Below are 22,043 nucleotides of genomic sequence, written 5' to 3'. Positions count from 1 at the left end.
GGCTTTAAGTAAAGTGTTACCAAAAAGTGTATACACACACACACACATTTATATAGTAAAATATAATATATAATAAAGGGTCACAGTATTATATAATATAATATAATACATGTGACCCTGGACCACAAAACCAGAATTAAGTCGCTGGGGTATATTTGTAGCAAAAGCCAAAAATACATTGTATGGGTCAAAATTATCTATTTTTCTTTTATGCCAAAAATCCTTAGGATATTAAGTAAAGATCACATTCCATTAAGATATTTTGTAAATTCCCTACCGTAAATATATCAAAACTTAATTTTTTATTAGTAATATGCATTGCTAAGATCTTCATTTGGACAACTTTAAAGGCAATTTTCTCAGTATTTTAATTTTTTTGCAGCCTCAGATTACAGATATTGAAATAGTTGTTTCTTGGCCTATCCTAACAAACCATACATCAATGCAAAGCTTATTTACTCAGATTTCAGATGATGTATAAATTTCAATTTTGAAAAATTTACCCTTATGACTGGTTTTGTGGTCCAGGGTCACATATAATAACAGTTGAATCCATAAGTTTGTGAACTTATTGATGAATGCATGATTTATGATTGAAGAGGTTTGCACTCAAGTTTTATGCACAAATACGTACGAACGCAGTGAATGAGAACTAACGAGCGAGAAAAGCTCAATAATTTGTAAAAGCGGCAAGCGAAGAACCAAGTGCCCATGCAGAAGCACTGAAGTGAGTGAAAAAAAAAAAAAAACACTGCCTATTTCTATAAATACACCACAAGCATCACGTCTATTTTGTAATGTGGGAAGTAATAAGGGCCAGACAGCAACATGATGACAGAGCGCACAAGTCTCTGGGTAAATGGCAGATTGGAGACAGAGCGTTGGCTGTGGCGCGTGTCTGAGAGAGAAGAGGACAGGGCCTTTAGTAAAGCGCTAAAGCTGGATCTCTAAGTGAGGGAAAGGACCAATGAGTGAACTGACCTTTCTGGCGGAGTCCTTGCTTCCACACTCCCCCTTATCGTACCACCATTTGTTTTTCAGTTTGTCTAAGACGGCTTGCTCATTGAGTTTCAACACCGCTAGGTTTACAGGGATTCTTCAACCAGGAAAATAACATAAATAACATTACCCATGTTATCTTATGTTATTCAGCATTTAAGCAAACATACACCCATAATTACATTTTGATGTGTTCTAAATGTCTACAGATAAATAGAAAAGGAAAGAAAAACAGGAAAAAAAAAAAGAAAGAACAGCACAGTCACAGAGTTTGAAAACTGTCACTGCCAAAGTGATATGCATTAATACTCCATCTAGCTTTGTGACCTTTCTCCCTACGGCAAGATGTGTATTACTATATCACTTTGGGTAACCGGCAAGAGATCGGAAACACTCGGATTTGCACAGTTTTGAGTTTGATGCTTAAACGACAAGGTTATAATTGACCGCCAATCATTTAAACGTCCCAATCGCATTAAATAAACCACTTCAGGTTGGAATATTTTCAATTAGCGTACAATGGCAGCCGAGGTGTTTGTTAACTGAAGTTGCCAGTTACCCCCCCAAGCTGGTGGTTACCCGCCGGATAGCTCATATTGGGGCTGACCTTGGAATCACCTCCTCCGCTGCCACACTCTCCCTTGTCGTACCACCATTTGTTTTTCAATTTGTCCAACAGGCCCTGCTCGTTCAGTTTTAACACTGCCAGGTTTACTGGGTTTCTTGAAATGATAATAAAATAAGCTGGGTCAGCATTGGTGATATGATACGGCGAGGCAGAGGTTGTGTCAAATAAAAGTGAGTCTATTAAGTCGTAGAAGAAGTGAACAGAACATAAAACTGATCTGACTGTGTGCCTGGCTCTGCTGGGCTTGTTGATGTAACATTAGTTGTCTTGTGTTGCGCTAAAGTCTAAAAAAATGTACTGTGACCAAATTATGAGAGATTTTACCAAGCAAGACCCGGATTGTGAGCGAGGAAACAGGACGAATTAGCAATGCTCTGGATTTTACGCTGTGACAAAGGGTTTAAGAGGATTCCCAGATTAAGTCAATATTTCTGTAGATTAGCTCTGGATAATCTATTACGCCGTGGTTGCGGTCGAAGGACACTGCACGTTCCGTATTTTGGGAATCCCACCGCTGCAATCAAACCCACAGCGTTCGTAATATGGCCCATTCTCACTTGTGACGGCATCTGTCTCGGTAAAATCCCTGACTTCTTTCTGCACCCCGCGAGACTGGGGGAGAAAGAGGCCGGTGTGCTTATGGATGACTAAAACAAAGCCAGACTTCATCCATGAACATTAATCTGAAATCTGCAGGGTACACAAGACAACAAGGATGTCAGGAAGGATAATGATGGGTAAGATCATCTCAACATCTAAAATGGAGCACATGAGCGGAGATTTGAGAAAGAAAGATGGTGGAAAAAGTCGATGGTCAACCTCTGATTCACGTTTATTAGCTCTAGTCTGTAACTGCTCTGTTTTCTAGAAGTGAAAAACTGTGTTCGGTTTAAAAGAATTCCCTTTAAATATCTGGTTTTGCCATCACAAGAATAAATTAGATTTTAAAACACATTAAAATAGAAAACAATTATTTCGAATTATAATGATATTTCAAAATATTACTGTTATTTTTTGTATTTTTGATCAAATAGATGGAACGATAGTGTTTATATTGTTAAATGGAGTCTCCTATAGTTTGTGTCTTTGTCTGTGAACAAACACACATCTCTTATTCAATTCAGATTTAGCATTTAAAGAAAAACACAATGGGCTTTGTGGGCCGTTGTGGTCAGAATGATTTGCAAGGATGTGTTCTTTGATTCATGTATAAAGGTTATAAAGAAAAGAAGTACTTTAATGCATTTAGTCGATGTAGTGATGCAAAAGTACAATGAGACATAGTATTTACACATAAACATTAAAAATGTTTGACTTGATGATGGAATTATAAGATGCAAGAGTACAAATTTTGCTGATGAGAGCTGATGGTACAGAACATAAACACAGACAATCATAACTAATTCCGGTCAACACAAAATGAGAGGTTACAGAGGAGATGCTTCTTTGAAAAATAATAAGCTCGAACTTTCTAACAAAGACAAAGTCTAATTTAACTTTAATTTAACATTAATAATGCATCAATTAATTTTTTTTTAAATCTTTTAATAATAAATATAAAAAACCTAATACATATATTACTTTTAAAGTGGAAGTGTGCGTTTTTGACATTAAATTGATTTTGTTTTTTGGATACTTAAAATCTTCTGACCCAGTTTAACATGCAGGATAATCCCTTCAAACTTCAGCTGTATGTATGTCTAATGCTCTCATCTCTCCAGTGTAAACTCTCAGACTTTTCATGAATCATAATTGTTGTCAAAATAGAAAACATTTCTGAACTATTAGGAGGCTCAGGTGTACCTCAAGGCAGATCCTTTGGGTGTGGCTACCCCATAGCCCTTTGAGTCCAGGTTTCCTCCCACCTTCATGGTGTCACATGGTTTGCGCTGCTCAATGTACTCGTTCATTGTGGACTCCAGCAGATAAGCATACTTCCCTTTGGACTTCCTCACCCGCACGACACCTTCATCTGTCGTCTTCACAAATACAGAAGGCTCTGTAGACTTCATGTAGGACCACATCTTCTCAAACACGGCGATCTTCGATCTCTGAGGATGGATATAATGAAGTCAGATTGATCAAAAGTGACAGTGAAGACATTTATAATGTTACAAAAGAATTCTATTTAAATAAAGGAATCCTGAAATAAATGTATAACAGTTTTCACAAAAGTATTAAGCAGCACAACTGTTTTCAACATTGATAATAATAAGAAATGTTTCTTGAGCACCAAATCAGTATACTAGAAGGATTTCTGAAGGATCATGTGACACTGAAGACCAGAGTAATGGCTGTTCAATTTTTTTTATTATATTTACATAGAAAAGAGTTCATTTCAAATTGTAACAATATTTCACAATATTACTGTTTTTACTGTATTTTCCACATTTTCAAATTTTCGATCTACCGCAGTGACAATTATCATTGAATAACAACTTCAGTTTCTGACTTTTCCTCACAATGAAATTAAATTATTTTTCTGTTTTCACCTTTCTAAACTTCAATTTGGCCAGTTCTGTCTTGGAATACTGAATGTACAAATAAAACATGCAAAAATTGTACCTTCAGAGCTACAACATCTTCTCACCAGGGTAGTACCCTCATCGTTGTACCTTATCTACTCATAAAGGGTGCATATTAATACCTTGAGGCTGAATTAATATTGGTATCTTAAAGTACTAATATGCATGTTTTAGGTACAAAGCTAAAGCACAATCTATGAGGGTACTGATAAAAGTAACATTTTTGCACAGATTGAGATTATAGTAAAGTACTTCCCTCTTACCCTGAAGAACTCTTTGGTGGATCCTCCATCAAGTGTCCCATAGGCAATCTCTGTCTGCTTAGCCAGATCCTCGGCACTCTCAATGGGGGACACCATCCTTTCCACGGTGAGGAAGGCAGCCAGGTTGGCTGTGTAGGAGGATATGATAATCAGAGTGAAGAACCACCACACACCTCCAACTATACGACCAGAGAGAGATCTGTGGAAAAAAGTACACCGGTGGTTAACAGCCTGACATATTATAGCGATCTCTATCAAATTAGACTCATAATGAAGAGTCCCATTTTTAATATGGTTTTCATTTCTAGCTGTGCAGAAAGTAGAAAGAGAACGATTAATTAATAAATTAATTACTTTATCAGCAGGCATATATGATGAAGAAAGGGCTTCTTAATGGCTGATCTAGTTATAAATCAGATCCTGATCAGGATTTAAACAAAAGCAAAGTCATTTTCAGCCTCTGTATGGCAGAATTTAATTATCATCAGAACTGTCTCATCAAAATGTATGAAACATCATCTTATATGAGCTTAATGAAAGACTGGAGGACTGCTGCGGTTACAATAAACATTTTTAAAATTGTGTTGCTTTCCTTAAAAGAGCTGCTGGATGCATTAGAATGGAATACGCAACAGTTATACACACACATACTGGGAAAATATCCATATTTTTTTAAAGCCACATTTCAGAAATTACAAGCAGTTTGAGAGAGCTTCCAGTATGCAAGAAGGATTCCCAGTATTTTAAAAACACGCCATAGAAATTCAGATTGTTATTTTTCTTTTTGGATATATATTCAATGGTGCAATAACATCAACATCAAAAGTGATTTAAATTGAGAAAACAGCTTGTTCTCATGGATTCAAGTAATGCACAAGTCAGCAACTGAGTAAATGAAACGTATGGAAAGAAAATGCCTCCCTGAAGCTGTAAGGCAAAATGAACTTGCTTGTGTAAATAATAATAAAATTAAGGCATAACCCTGCATGTTTTTGTCCAGAAGACATGGCCTTGTTTGATCTGTGACTTCTCAATACATGTCTATTGATCTCAGTGCCTCAAAAATGTAAGAAGTTCTTCACTGTTCCCTTTGAATGAAAGTCTTAAATTTAAATCAAAGATCCTGTTCTGCCGAGCTTGCACTAAAGTTCTACTTTCCAATACATGCTGCGCACAATTACACCCTTTTTCACTTTCAAGGGAAATATATTCTCTTCACAGCTTCCAATGATATTATCAGTTATATTAAAGGGGCCAATAAACCACTTTGAATTTTTATATGGAAGCAAAATAAAGGGGAAGTTGTTGGAACATTGTTGGAATGTTAATACATGTTAGATATTGAATGTTATAGATCCAGAACAGAAATTATAGTTCATGCTACTAATAAAAGTCTATATTATGTACTATTGTCAACTTAAACGCCATTAACAGAACTACAATCTACTTCAATTATTTCACACACAGTCTTTATCATGTCAAGAGCACATAAAAAAAAAATTACTTGGGTTGGGGGGGATAAATAAAAAGTCTGGTATGCTCAGAATACAAGTGAAGTGTCTTACATCTCTTACAGTAGCTCAAGAGAAATAACGCAAATAAATGAAAAAGAGGAAAACGACAGTAAAGTACAAACCTCCCTCAACACACTGCCTACCTTACATCAAACTGTCTCTCTCATTCTGTTGTACACTGCTTATCTTCCTTGTCTCTCTCACCTGCCCCGTCTCCCTATTTTCCCATGTCCGCTCAGCTGTAAGAAGTGTGATACGAAGTTGACTTCCATTCACTCTGTCAAACAGACGAATGCAGCTGTTTTGTGAGGTACGTCTACCTTTATAACCATCAAAGTCAGTAGTGTGATTGCAAACAAAAAATTATCACCGCAATCAATTCTTGTCTCCGTGTTCTTTGTGGATTTAGGTAAAACACATTTACACACACATACACATACATACATACATACATACATATATATATATATATATACACACAGGTCCTTCTCAAAAAATTAGCATATTGTGATAAAGTTCATTATTTTCTGTAATGTACTGATAAACATTAGACTTTCATATATTTTAGATTCATTACAACACAACTGAAGTAGTTCAAGCCTTTTATTGTTTTAATATTAATGATTTTGGCATACAGCTCATGAAAACCCAAAATTCCTATCTCAAAAAATTAGCATATTTCATCCGACCAATAAAAGAAAAGTGTTTTTAATACAAAAAAAGGCAACCTTCAAATAATTATGTTCAGTTATGCACTCAATACTTGGTCGGGAATCCTTTTGCAGAAATGACTGCTTCAATGCGGCGTGGCATGGAGGCAATCAGCCTGTGGCACTGCTGAGGTGTTATGGAGGCCCAGGATGCTTCGATAGCGGCCTTAAGCTCATCCAGAGTGTTGGGTCTTGCGTCTCTCAACTTTCTCTTCACAATATCCCACAGATTCTCTATGGGGTTCAGGTCAGGAGAGTTGGCAGGCCAATTGAGCACAGTAATACCATGGTCAGTAAACCATTTACCAGTGGTTTTGGCACTGTGAGCAGGTGCCAGGTCGTGCTGAAAAATGAAATCTTCATCTCCATAAAGTTTTTCAGCAGATGGAAGCATGAAGTGCTCCAAAATCTCCTGATAGCTAGCTGCATTGACCCTGCCCTTGATAAAACACAGTGGACCAACACCAGCATCACTGACTGTGGGTACTTGACACTGGACTTCAGGCATTTTGGCATTTCCCTCTCCCCAGTCTTCCTCCAGACTCTGGCACCTTGATTTCCGAATGACATGCAAAATTTGCTTTCATCCGAAAAAAGTACTTTGGACCACTGAGCAACAGTCCAGTGCTGCTTCTCTGTAGCCCAGGTCAGGCGCTTCTGCCACTGTTTCTGGTTCAAAAATGGCTTGACCTGGGGAATGCGGCACCTGTAGCCCATTTCCTGCACACGCCTGTACACGGTGGCTCTGGATGTTTCTACTCCAGACTCAGTCCACTGCTTCCGCAGGTCCCCCAAGGTCTGGAATCGGTCCTTCTCCACAATCTTCCTCAGGGTCCGGTCACCTCTTCTCGTTGTGCTGCATTTTCTGCCACACTTTTTCCTTCCCACAGACTTCCCACTGAGGTGCCTTGATACAGCACTCTGGGAACAGCCTATTCGTTCAGAAATTTCTTTCTGTGTCTTACCCTCTTGCTTGAGGGTGTCAATGATGGCCTTCTGGACAGCAGTCAGGTCGGCAGTCTTACCCATGATTGCGGTTTTGAGTAATGAACCAGGCTGGGAGTTTTTAAAAGCCTCAGGAATCTTTTGCAGGTGTTTAGAGTTAATTAGTTGATTCAGATGATTAGGTTAATAGCTCGTTTAGAGAACCTTTTCATGATATGCTAATTTTTTGAGATAGGAATTTTGGGTTTTCATGAGCTGTATGCCAAAATCATCAATATTAAAACAATAAAAGGCTTGAACTACTTCAGTTGTGTTGTAATGAATCTAAAATATATGAAAGTCTAATGTTTATCAGTACATTACAGAAAATAATGAACTTTATCACAATATGCAAATTTTTTGAGAAGGACCTGTATATATATATATATATATATATATATATATATATATATATATATATATATATATATATAAACAATGCCAATATTACAAAATATAACATTAAAAAGTGTAACATTAATATTAGTAAAACATTGTTGTTCTAAACAACACTGTACAACATCCATACCAGCAGGTAAAGAGGTAAAGTTACAGCGGGAGTCTATCTCACCTCCCCTGAGCCCATTGAGTTTTAACAGACGCCATTAAAGCGTTGGGTTGGGGGGGGTAACTGAGAATGAATGAGGCAGAGTCATGTGAGAGGAGGCAATGCCTACATTTGCGATATGATTGGATATGTTGTGTTCGGCTGTGATCGGTTCATGTTATAAATCCCACTTTTTGGTGTTCGTGCATGGTCCGCATTTATGAATCAGCCTGAATGAACAATATAATGGCGTTAATGGGAAAACTAATTTTAAAAAGTAACTCACAAACTTAGATATAACCACTTTGTTACATCAAAATAAGACTTGAAATGTCCTGAAAACATGATCTGTGGGAGTTTTTAGTGAGCAATCAGTTTGGTGAAATTTAAAGTAAATATCCTTGTCAGTGACCAATATTTACAGAGATTTGACGACTGATTTTTTTTAAAAATTCAAAAATAGTTGACTGTTAAAAGTTAACTATTAAAAAGAACAGCTAAAATAAAGTTCACAAATAAAATATATTGTTTAAATTGTTACTGCTTTAAGTTATTATATTGGAATAAATGTAAAATGCTTAAAAACACTTCATGAAATTCATACTTGGCTTTAATAAACAGAATATTGATTACATTGTAAATGTAAAAATAGAAATTTTTCGTTTTCTAATAAAGTAATATTTATTTAAAGTTTATTTGAATGAATTTACATTTGATAAAAACACCTTTGAGAACTTTGCCTCCTCATTTGAGACCACCGCACACCATTACAGATTCACAAGAATTTGAACACAAACAGCTTATACATTAGAGGAATACCGGCAGTGCAAATCCCCTAATGAACACTCCAAATGAATTATCAAACTAATCCGTATAATATGGGTCACTTACACTGAAAGCAAAGCAAAAGGTTCTCACGGACGAACATTCTTTCAAACACCCTCAATAACATCTCCATGGAGACACGACGACTCACAACAGAGCTGTAACAAACTAAAAATAAAAGTATCCGTGTCGTTCCACATTGTAATGCTGCAAAATGTCTGTTCCATTACAGAAACTCGGACGCCGGCTGTTGGGAACGTTGTGACATGCTGATCGTCTCTGGTGTCACAGTTCTGTTAAACACTGCAGAACATTTCCAAACACTCGGGATGGCAAGGTCACCTCGACAGTGGGAAAGGCCCAACAGAGACTTCCCTCCAGGCTTCTATGCATGGGTGTTTGTATTGTGAAATTACACTAATGTGCTTCTGACCTAAATGTGTGACCTAAACTTAATGTGTACGTGACCTGCTGGTGTCATTGCGTATGGAAGTGTTTGTAAACGGGAGAGTATTTTTGTACGGAGGAAAGGGAATCTGGACAAAGTTGAAGTGACAGTCGGACGCCTGTGGGAGGAAGGGGGCACCACGGTGCCTGGGTTGAACTGTCATGCTCGCTGCAGAGCCTGATGGTCTGACCCCGCACAAACACACACAGAGACACAAAAAAAGCACACTACACATCTCAAATAATGCTCCTAAGGCTCACAACATGTATCGCTTCCTCAGGGTTACTACTCGCTCTGTTTCTCAGTCACACACTCATTGTGTCTACATGCTCATATCCTGGAGCACACTTGGATTATTCTTCAGCAGGTGTGAACAGACAGATCTTTGGCCTCCAGGCCAATTTAAATCATTGGACAATTAATCTGGGCTTTATGCGACAGCTTTCCTAGGAGTCACATCTACACCGTTCCTCATGCGAGCACTCTTCATAGTAATAGTTCAGTGGAGGTCATTCTGTCTACCGTAATTGGGTTTTACTGCTGAAAACACCTATGGCTAAAATAACTTACATTTTCACTTAATTTCTAAGGTGTCAAGATTTGGCTGGTTAGCGTAGCAAAGTTAGCTCCTGCTGGTAGATGTTGTACCTACATTTAGACTAAAAGGCATCCAGCTTTTACTCTGATTACAAAAGTTGCCATGTGCTCTGATTAAATAAAATGTAATATATAAATATCAATACAGTATATACACAATTAAAGATTACAGACAGAATGATAGATAGATAGATAAAAAGACAGAGAATGATAGACAGACCAGACAACAAACAGAACAATAGACTAACAGAATGATAGACAGAATGATAGAGAGAATGACAGAGAGAATGACAGAGCGACAGACAGACATGACTACAGACAGACATGACTACAGACATGAATGACAGATACACAGCACAATATACAAACAAAACGACAGACAGAATGTTACCCAGAAAGTACAGTAGACAGACAAAATGACAGACGGACAGGACAGACAGACACAGCAATAGACAGACATAATGAAAGACAGCATGACATACACGATGACAAACAGAAAGACAAATAAAACGATAGACAGACATGATGATAGAAAGACAGATAGACAGAATCATAGGCAGACAGAACGATAGACAGATAGAATGATAGAAAGACAGAAATAACAGAGGACGACAGACAAAATGATAGAAAGACAGAAATAACAGAGGACGACAGACAAAATGATAGAATGGCAGATAGAATGATAGACAGACAAAACAACATACAGAAAGATAGCCAGGATGACAGACAGACAAACAGAAGGATAGAGAGAACAACAGACAGGATTACAGACAGAATGATAGACAAAACAACAGAATGATAGACAGGACGACAGATAGAATGATAGACAGTATTAAAGACAAAACAACAGACAGAACGATAGACTAACAGAATGATAGACAGAACGACATGCAGACAAACAGAACAAACAGAATGATAGAGAGAACGACAGACAGGATGACAGAGCGACAGACTGATCAACAGACAGACATGTCTAAAGACAGAATGATAGACTGACAGCATGATATACTAACAAAACAACAGACAGACAGTAACACAGAAAGTACAGTAGACAGATAGGCAGAATAATATAGAGAACATCAGATAGACAGACAGGGCCACAGACAGACAGAATGACAGACAGACACAACGATAGACAGAACTATAGCGGAGTTTCCATTGCCCTTCAAATTGAAATTGCTAATTGAAAATACGCCCAATGAAAAGTTTTACGCTCACATGAGGTTGTTTTTCAGGCAATTCAAAAAAGGAATATTTAAAAAAACTGCAATGGAAAGTTTTTTTGCACATTTACAGGTCACCTGGCATACGGAAAAGTCACATGATCATTGTTTAATGTACAATACCCTCAGGCGTGGCAGTTAAAAAATATAAGGGGCTATCCTTTCCATTAATGCTTGGATAACCCCCAATTTACACTGTACACATCTGCGGCGCATAGATAGAACTAGTACTTCCTGTTTGTATTTCAACAGGTGTGTTACTTTACCTTTACTTCAAATAATGTAAGATTCAATGATGCAGAACAGAGAAATAAATCACATTAATGAATGAATAACCCAATTAATGCTACAGTGATCAAGATGAATGTCTCAAATAAAGAATTTATGCAGATGAACACGGACAGTTTCTACTAACAGGTGGCTTTTAGCAGTCACAATCTAAAAAGATAGGTCACATAAGCACACGGTTCACGTAGCCTAGCTGCTGCAACACTCAAATGTGCTATGAAATGCTACAGTGTTGATGTTAGTGGACGTGATAGTGAATTACATGCATAGTAAACAGTCTGCAATTCTTACTTCTGGGTGAACCACTAAAAGAAGAGCAGCAATCGTGGAGTTATTAATTTATATAGCATCAGAGTCATGTCAGGCTGCTGTGCTTCAGTAATTCTCTGTTCACATTTTGCGGCTTGCTAATCATCTGTGCCATCTCCTCCTTACTTCAGATTACGGCATAGCTCAAACCTAGTTAATTGCTTTGATTGCCCGCGTGCTTACAGTAGCTTCTCTATTTGCTATCTGTCTCGAGAGATGTCAAAGAGACTTTGTTTTTAGCACCTTTGTAAGAAATAATGAATTAATGAAATCCCTTCATAAGCACCTCATCAGAAACTAATCAGAGAATCAGTGAGGCTAGATGAGGTAACAGAGTTTTATGAAGCAATGGCACAGATGAGCTGGAGTGAATAACAATGTGAACAGTCAGAGCTCTGAGTGGCAGCTCTGACATTTGTCGAGGACAAACAAGTTTCCTGTCAGAGATAAATACTGTAAGCAGTCTGGTGTCTTCTGTCTGGCCCACACAATCCTCATTACCAAAACACTTTTTTAAAAGAGTGGTTTCTGAAATGGCTGACAAATAGCCTCACAATCCAAAAAGTACCTTTATGTAACATCTCGAGGGAATATGAAGAAGTTCAAAGTATTAAAGATATAACTGCCCACCAACACAAGAACTCATGCTCAAAGCTGTATAAATTCATTTTCTTAATCACTATTTTTGCCTTGTTTTACAGAAAAAATAACCATCATCTGCCTGTGCACCTTCTAATATGACCGCCTGTTCACAATTAAAGTAACTTTATTAGTGATTTAATGCATCATTTGCATATCTACTTTTTACAGCCATTTGTTCTCAGATAAGCAATGGGCCAGAATTTTTAACTTAACAGATAGGCAATACAATACAATACATCAACAATTTAGATGAGATGATAAAGAGACAACTGTTGAATAAATATAAATGGCATTAATAATAATAATCATAACAACAACAAGAAACATTATATGAAATAATCAATATAATATATATAATATAAATTATTCAATTATTAATTATATATGTTATATTTATTAAACAGTTATTTCTTGATCTAAATGGTTGCTATATATAATTATTATTATATAAAAATTATAATTATAATTATAATTATTATATTAACCATTTAGATTAAGAAAAAACTGCTTAATAAATAAGTTTTATATTATTGTATATTAAGTAGTTTTATTGTAGCCTAATGATTTAGCTACTATTATTATGTTTTATAATTCTTAAGGATTAAAAATCTGTAATCCTTATCATTTAACAAAATTTATCAAAAAAAAAAAAAAGGGCCTCTATAAAATACACTCTTGGATGCCATGAAAGACCAGACGTGCTTCCCTATCACTGTCTGAAGGCCTTAGGTAAAAAGAACATGATGATTCAGCACCATGTCATTTCAATCTAGGACTTAACAACCATGAAAACAAACTGACCTCCCTCACACACTGAGCGCTATCAAGGACTTTCTAATGATTTCGTAACAGCCTCACGTCTGCCCAGAACTTCAGCATTCCTCCTTTAGCTCAAAGGGGAGAGGTGATGGAGTTTTCCACGGAAGTCCTCAGCTAGCATGCAGAAACACTGTCATGAGTGCTCTGGCACAGACAATCACATCTGTCATGAAACGCTCTCTGGCAGTGTAATCTAATTTGAGTGTGTTGCTTGCTTCCCTCAAGCCAAGGATATACATGTCCAACCAAAATGTCAAACACTAGCAGAGGAGCCAGCACACCCAGAGGCTCAAGGCCAATCTGCACATAATGAGGCTAGAGAACCCTATCAGGGGTGTCAGCACTAGTCTAACCTATAGTTACACTTCCCTCATGACTAATGCTAACGACAAAAAATTGTGTGAACAAGCGTCAGTCATTGCAGTCAAAGAGATAGGATGGAATCAAATAAGGTTTTAAATGTGTATCTTAAGAATTATACAGCCTAAAACAAATATAAATATATGTTTGCAACCATTTAAATCACAAAACTATTTTGCATAACTATAATGGTAAAGACAACAACAATAAAGTTTTAAATGATTATTATATTATATAAGGTCACATTTTATTTTAAGGTCCAATTCTCGGTTTTGCCTCAAACTACTAATTTGCGGTTTTATTAATAGTTAGTAGTTGTTAAAGGATTAGTTCACTTTTAAAAAAAAACTTTTGCTGATAATTTACTCACCCCCATGTCATCCAAGATGTCCATGTCTTTCTTTCTTCAGTCGAAAAGAAATTAAGGTTTTTGATGAAAACATTTCTCCATAAAATGGACTTCATTGGGACCCAAACGGTTCAAGGTCCAAATGACAGTTTCAGTGCAGCTTCAAAGGGCTTTAAACGATACCAGACGATGAATAAGGGTCTTATCTAGCGAAACGATCAGTCATTTCAAAAATAAATAAAAAAGTTGAAGTTTTATAAGTACAAATGCTCGCCTTGCTCTGTTCTGTGATGCGCGTTCGCGACGTCACGTAATACGCAATGACGTTGAAAAGGTCACGGTTGACTTAGGCGGAAGTACCGAGTCGGTGTTTACAAATGTGCGGAAGGAGGACCATATACACATATTCAAATGTCTTTGTGTCAGTTTATTGTTTGAAATGCCCATTTCGTGTGCGTATAAAAGCCTACTGACTCGGTACTTCTGCCTAAGTCAACCGTGACCTTTTCAACGTCATTGCGTATTACGTGACGTCACGAACGCGCATCACAGAACAGAGCAAGGCGAGCATTTGTGCTTATAAAACTTCAACTTTTTTATTTATTTTTGAAATAAGCACAAATGCTCGCCTTGCTCTGTTCTGTGATGCGCGTTCGTGACGTCACGTAATACGCAATGACGTTGAAAAGGTCACGGTTGAGGTAGGCGGAAGTACCAATTCAGTAGGCTTTTTAATATTAAAACACCCAGGATACGCACAAATGGGCATTTTAAACGATAAACTGACACAAAGACATTTGAATATGTGTATATGGTCCTCCTTCCGCACATTTGTAAACACTGACTCGGTACTTCCGGCTAAGTCAACCGTGACCTTTTCAACGTAATTGCGTATTACGTGACGTCGCGAACGCGCATCACAGAACAGAGCAAGGCGAGCATTTGTGCTTATAAAACTTCAACTTTTTTATTTATTTTTGAAATGGCCGATCGTTTCGCTAGATAAGACCCTTATTCATCGTCTGGTATCATTTAAAGCCCTTTGAAGCTGCACTGAAACTGTCATTTGGACCTTGAACCATTTGGGTTCCAATGAAGTCCATTTTATGGAGAAATGTTTTCATCAAAAACCTTAATTTCTTTTCGACTGAAGAAAGAAAGACATGGACATCTTGGATGACATGGGGGTGAGTAAATTGTCAGCAAAAGTTTTTTTAAAAGTGAACTAATCCTTTAAATTCAGATATTGGGTAGGATTAGGCATGTAGAATATGGTCATGCAGAATATGTGCTTTATAATTACTAATAAACAGCCAATATGTTAATAATAGGCATAATAATAAGCAACTAGTTAATAGTGAGAATTGGTCTCTATACTAAAGTGTTACCTAATATTATATTACACTTTATTATATTATATTTAGGGCTGTCAGTTTAATGCGTTAACTTAATTACTTAGTTATGAAAAAATAACACGATTAAAATATTTTAACGCAGTTAACCCACTGGCCCCAACCCCAGACCTGTACTTCATCTTACATTTTATATAGTTGACAGTTAACAAATATGATCCATGAATGCAGTTATGTCCTAAAATTTAAGATATTGGTGCAAAAAATGCCCCTGTATGTGTTTTTCTCTTATCACACCAGCAGCAAGAGCAATATTGGACGAGTCCTGATTTTGTCACGAATATCACAAGATAAAATGTGATTTCATACAACAGTTCAGTAAATAAGAAGTTGATACTGTGTTACATTTTAAACACATTATTATGTGTTTTTGCTCAATTTTGCAGAAAACATATTACCTTTAAAGCCATATCATAAGTGTTGTGCATTTTTGAGCAACACAGCGGTGTTTAGTTTCTGAATGAATCCGCGTTTTGAACGAATCGTGTGAACCAACGATTCAAAGACCCATTCGTAAAGAGAATGTACTTCATTCGTGAATGAATCAGCCGTTTGAACGAATCAAATGAATAAATCACTCACAAAAACATTTACTGCCACCTGCTGCCAGATTTAGTTTCTTATTGAGTATAATTTCAATAAAAATAATAATAAAAATAAAAACATTAAAGGTATCGTTCACCCAAAAAAAAATTTACTCACCCTCATGTCGTTTAAAACCTTTCTTTTGTGGAACATAAAAGACTGTTGGTAAACGCTGTATTGGTTACCAACGACTTTTATTGTATGAACAAAAAATACTGAGATGTTTCTCAAATTATCTTCTTTTAAGTTCCATAGTTTAAGTTTAAGTTGGGCTGTTGTAGCCTAATGTATGTTTATGTGTAATAAATTTTATGTTGAATCAAATAAAATCTTTCTTTCTAAAGCTACAATTTGTGATGTCTACTTGATACTTTCTCATTTAACGCAAAAATAGCTTTAAATAAACTTTTGTGGGTATTTTCACAGTCAAATTTATTTAGCGATTAATTAATCGAAACATCATGTAATTAATTAGATTAAAAATGTTAATTGACTGACAGCCCTAATTATATATTATATATAATATAATATTACATATTGTACACTAAATATTCTGCATCAAACCGTATCCGTTTTGGTCGTAAAAATCAGCTGTCAATCTAATCTTCAGGGATGGTGTAATGCAGCAGACTATTAAGAAGATCATCTTTATTTTACAACCCATTTTCTCCATCACAGATGTTGTTTGTGGAATATGAGTCAGCCAAACGAAAAAGCAGCAGTGGAAGATTAAATAAATATGATAATGATGATGAAAATTGCTTTTTTTTTCCATTTCTACCTACCTTGGTGAGATATCACATCCTTGCTGCATGAAGGCTCCCAGGGAAAACCACAGGCTATTGAAGATCCCAAACTCATTGTTGTGCTCAGGTTGCTTCTCCTGCTTCTCCTCTCGCTGATTCTGACTCTGACAGTGATGGTTTGGCGACTGGTTGGGCTCTGGTGACGGTGGTTGGTTCTGGTTTTGCTGCTCCATTCCATCCTCTTCGTCATCTGCGTGCCACTCGTACGGACTGAAGCGACTCACCAGGAACAGCACCACACTCACGCCAATGTAGGCAAACACAATGCACATCCAGATCTCGTATGCCAGTGGGTCCAAGAAGGAGAAGACACCTGGTTTGGACTTTGTGGGCTTCTTGATCATGATGGATATACCTAAGCTCATGAAGGGCTTGGAGAAATCGATGACCTCCTCTCTGACCAAAGTGATGGTGAGGGGGGCGACAGCTACGTCTGCTTTCTACGAGACAATATGATTGCATCATTAAGCAGAGGCAGAGTGACAATCATGTTTTCAACAGCTTCTCAGAGTGACACAATCAAACATTTAGAATATTGTTTTACAAAGCTTTGAGATCCAGTTTGCATACAAGGTGGATCCTCTGTAGGTTTCAAAACACACTGGAATTACAAATCAAGCGCAAACCTAGAAAAAAAAAAGCTTTATCCACCATTTTAGTAGAAGCTGAACATATAAATAACTTCAAGTATTATGAATCACTACAGAGTCAGATCTACTCAATGCTGCATCCTCAAGAGAATCCCTCATACGCTTTTGCTCTCTATGCATCATAATAATGCCTCATTTTTTTCAAGCAGAAGAGAAATCTAACGAACGCTGCTTGACAACACTGAGCTGTGGTGTTCGCGTTTAGCCCAATGAAGACAGACTACATCTGACACTGCTTAGCATTCCAAAGTCACTAAAGCTGCAGCCTCAGGATAAAAATGCTCAGAATAAGAATCAGAGTGTGTACAAAAGCCAACCTCACGTGCACCTCAGTTTTGCTATTATGAATTATATTTTGCTAATTGGCCTTCGTTGGGACTCTTTGTTATGTTGCAAAATTGCCAGAAAGTCAGGCTTTGAACTAACATGCTCTGACAGTAAGGAAAATATACTTTGTAAGTGATAAGAGACAAAAAAAACTTTTGTTCAACCTGAGGCGTTGAGGTTTGGACACACTGTGTCCTGTTCTCTGTTCTACGGCAAACTTTGCCACCACTTTGCTACTTATTTCAGAAAAGATTTTTGTCACTGTTACAGACTGGACCTCCAAGGAATGGAGGAAATGCAGCTTGAAGCTAAAGTGACTGTTAATGTACACTAGAGATACAAGAAGTTAATACGCCTGTTTAAATAAAAAAATACAAATAAGGGAATAGTGGAAAGACTACAATAAATGAATCAATCAATCCTTACCACACAAATCACACAAAATTCACAGATAAAAGTGGTAGCACTTTATTTTACAGTACTGTTACTCACGTAAATACTATGTACTTATTATAGTAATTACAATAACTAGGTACTTGTCACGGTGTGCTGGGGCCGAAGGAGCGAGGATACTCTTGAACAATACAATCTTTAATAATTTCAAACATAGGAAGACATCTAACAGCAGACAAAGAACCAAGGGAGAACACAGGACTTATAAAGACAGGGAAATCAAAGAAGCAAACGAGAAGATTAACGAACTAAGGTGATAAGAATGAATAATGATTAACTAATGAGAACAGAAAACAAACCAAATAAGGGCAAACAGGAACTAACAGGAACTATCACGTAAGAGTTACCCCACCTCCCAGAAGGTGCATCCCGTGCCGTAACAGTTCCACCGGGGAGGGGGGGGGGGGGGCGCCTTGGAGGCCGGTGCAGGACAGGGACACTGGGGAGGCCTCAAGGGCAGAACAGGAGACCCGGGGGCCATGGCAGATCAGGAGACTCGGGAGGCCATGGCGGATGGGCTTCCGTGGCCTTGCCCAGCTCAGTCACCACGGCCATGGACATATGCCGCCCCCCAAAAAAATTTCTGGGGAGTAGTCTGGAGGAGCGGTCACTGGAGGGCGCTCTGGAGGAGCGGGCTCTGGAGGGCGCTTTTGAGGAGCGGAGTTGACGGACACAGGGGACGAAGGAGGCTCAGGAGACGATGGGGAGCTGGACGAAACCAGTGGAGGCAAAAGAGACTCAGGAGACGAAGGAGAGCATCCTGGAGCAGATTCTGGGGAGAGGACAGGAGCCAAGAACTCCGTGGGTAGCGCCATATCCATGAGTTTGGAGTTGCATGCTGGAGCTGACACTGGAGGGCTTGAGTGAGCCGTGGACGGTGGGCATGACTTCCCCGCTAACCGCGGGCTTGACAGTGGAGCCGCGGACGGCAACAGGCTTGACTGGGGAATGGCGGACGGACTGGACGGCGGGCTGGTTCTGGAATGGGGCTGGACACTCTCCAGACACCGGAGGTTCCCTTCCCTCCAGCTCAGTCCTGTGGTGTCTGGGAGGTCCAATTGGCCCCGATCCAGAACAGAGAGTTAAGTGTAGCGTCATCGAACCCCATCCACATGGCGGGCCCGCAGAGCTCCCGTGCAACCTCCAGCAACGGGAGACCTCGGCGGGCCAGGGCGGCAAAGCGCTCAGCAATCTCCACTATCCGCAGGGAGAAACAGGGAAAAACAAAAGACTTTTCAAAAAACGGGAAAACAAAACGGGGGAAAAAAAAGGTGCTGCTCACTTTCTATAAGGTCTGCTGTTCTGTCACAGTGCGCTGTGGACGAAGGAGCGAGAAGACGAGGATACTCTTGAACAATACAATCTTTAATATTTTCAAACATAGGAAGACATCTAACAGCAGACAAAGAACCAAGGGAGAACACAGGACTTATAAAGACAGGGAAATCAAAGGAGCAAACGAGAAGATTAATGAACTCGGGTGATAAGAATGAACGATGATTAACTAATGAGAACTGGAAACAAACCAAATAAGGGCAAATAGGAACTAACAAGAACTAACACGTAACAGTACTAACCCTGAACCTTCCCATAAACCTAACCCTACCCCATGTAGTTACCTTATATTACCAGTGCTTTCTTAGGTAGGTACACTATAAGTACACTGTAAGTACATGTAAGTTCACGTACTGTAAAATAAAGTGCAACCATAAAAACTACTTACGCCGTACACTAGTTCTCCAACCATCCCATTCCACATCATTGTCTCGGAGTCTCTGGCTCCATACTTTCTGTCCCCCACTATGTCTAGTCTGTAGGAATAGCCCACGTGCTTGGCGATCTCTGCAGCCAGCTCCACACAATAACCTTCATATTTGTCATTACCCACGAGCTGCTCATGGTTCTTCTTCAGCATCACATATGGAGACTCCTAAGGATAAAGAACATAATTTTGCATTTCTTATTTCATGTGGTAGCAAGGACCAGATCAGTCTAGTTGTTTGGTTACTACATGATTTGGAGTAGCTGAAGTGGCTTGAAAGAAAATCTTGCATCAGCTACATCAAATGTTTTCTGCATTTCCAGCATATTTCTGAGCTTATATATTATTGAAGAGTTGCATTTCAGCTCAGTTCTGTGCATCTACACAGAACAACATCAAGAGAAAAAACACTCAAAAACAAGAGAAGTACATTGAAATGTGTGTATGAGGAAACACACCTGTGTTTCCTCATACATGGGTATAATATTACAGTCCAGTAGTCTATTATAAAAGACAAATCAATAGTACAGCTGTCTAACCACAGTCAAAGAAGAATCATTAAGGGAATGAGGGTATTTCATTTTGGATTTCCACTGAAATAAGATTAATAGACACTCAAAACTCTGAGTCAGCCTGCAAACTGTGCCCGTAATGAGCAGAATAGTAAACCCAGCAGGGTTCAAAAGATTCACACTACCTCTCACCTTCCTGAGAGGATGGTGGTTCACCCCAGAGGCAGAGAACAAACTCTTATTAGTGAGGGATCATGTGATGAAAATGTTTTTAGAATTTGCATTTTCTTTTTTAAATTTACCCTGAAACAAGTGTTATAACCTACCAGGAGTACCAAAATATCACTATGTAAATGGTGACAGTAATATTGCTTTTTTTATGTCTTTGTTGTATGCTCTAGCAAGTTTGTGGCTACTAACTAAAATGGGAGTGACTGGATCTGAAGGCGCAGGAAAGTACAGGCCGTGATACACCAAACCAGCATTAAAGAACCAAATGGTGAAACAAGCACACTGTGTTGTCACCTTGTGTCACCTACGTCTAGGCCAAAAAATGTGCTTGAACACACCACATAGTCTGCCGGCAATGACCAACTAGCACGATAGTTCTGCAGTTGCAAGAGAGGAAATAACTTTCTATACCAGCAAGTGGCAGTAGTCTATAGGCCTATTCGCACGGGATTGGTATTATATGGGGACCATGTGTGACTTTGAAATTACCCCCCCACATCTGAATTTCGTGTGGTGCATTCGCACGGGATAAGCGAAGCCTGTGATTTTACTGACTTTTCTCCCAGATACCCGGATGTCAAGGCTTTGAGAGTCCCGTTCTATGGTCCAATTAGATGGATTTAAAAAAGAAACTAATATAGTTTGTTCCCTGTGTCATGCCATTTACATTTCACCAGGTTAAAATAATATCTCAAGCTTTATGCTTGATTTATTTGTAACACATTAACCTCGAAACCTTTACAGCTTTCTCTTTCTGCAAATTGTATGGTAAAGCGATATGACAGCACCCAAAATACAATCAAACACTCCAACGCAGCTCCATTCTTTGCGAAAGATGGATATACGACCCGCCAAATGCTGGCCAAATCACAGAGATGCCACAGAATGCACGGGACTAATATTATCACAGGACCTCGGTGTTCGGCAAAATATGGTAGGTCATTTGCGGGGGAAGATTTACTTTACAAATTACAGACATGGCCGATTCGCACGGGATTAAAATCACAGACAACCTCCACAATTATTACAAATGACTAGAGGTCACCAGGTAATACTAATCCCGTGCGAATAGGTATTATATTTGGGACCCTGGACCACAAAACCAGTAATAAGGGTCAATTTTCTGAAATTGAGATTTTACATCATCTGAAAGGTGAATAGATTAAGTTTCCATTTATGTATGGTTTGTTAGAATAGGACAATATTTGGTCGAGATACAACTATTTGAATATGTGGAATCTGAGGGTGCAAAAAAAATCTATATATTGAGAAAAT

General features: G+C 38.2%; 1 protein-coding gene across 1 annotated transcript in view; it reads right to left on the bottom strand.

Moving 5' to 3' along the window:
- LOC306855581 (glutamate receptor 1-like) overlaps positions 1-22,043 on the bottom strand; it is a gene marked incomplete at both ends in the record, with an annotated part of 68,941 nt that overhangs the window by 5,750 nt on the left and 41,148 nt on the right. The window contains 5 exons of the mRNA XM_079394345.1: positions 1,607-1,721; positions 3,431-3,678; positions 4,416-4,614; positions 16,813-17,273; positions 19,987-20,193. Coding sequence (XP_079250471.1) covers positions 1,607-1,721; positions 3,431-3,678; positions 4,416-4,614; positions 16,813-17,273; positions 19,987-20,193 — 1,230 coding nt within the window. The remainder of the gene's footprint in view (positions 1-1,606; positions 1,722-3,430; positions 3,679-4,415; positions 4,615-16,812; positions 17,274-19,986; positions 20,194-22,043) is intronic.

Source organism: Barbus barbus (assembly GCF_936440315.1).
Source record: "Barbus barbus genome assembly, chromosome: 36".
Lineage (NCBI taxonomy): Eukaryota > Metazoa > Chordata > Actinopteri > Cypriniformes > Cyprinidae > Barbus > Barbus barbus.
This window is presented reverse-complemented; position numbering and strand designations above follow the sequence as displayed.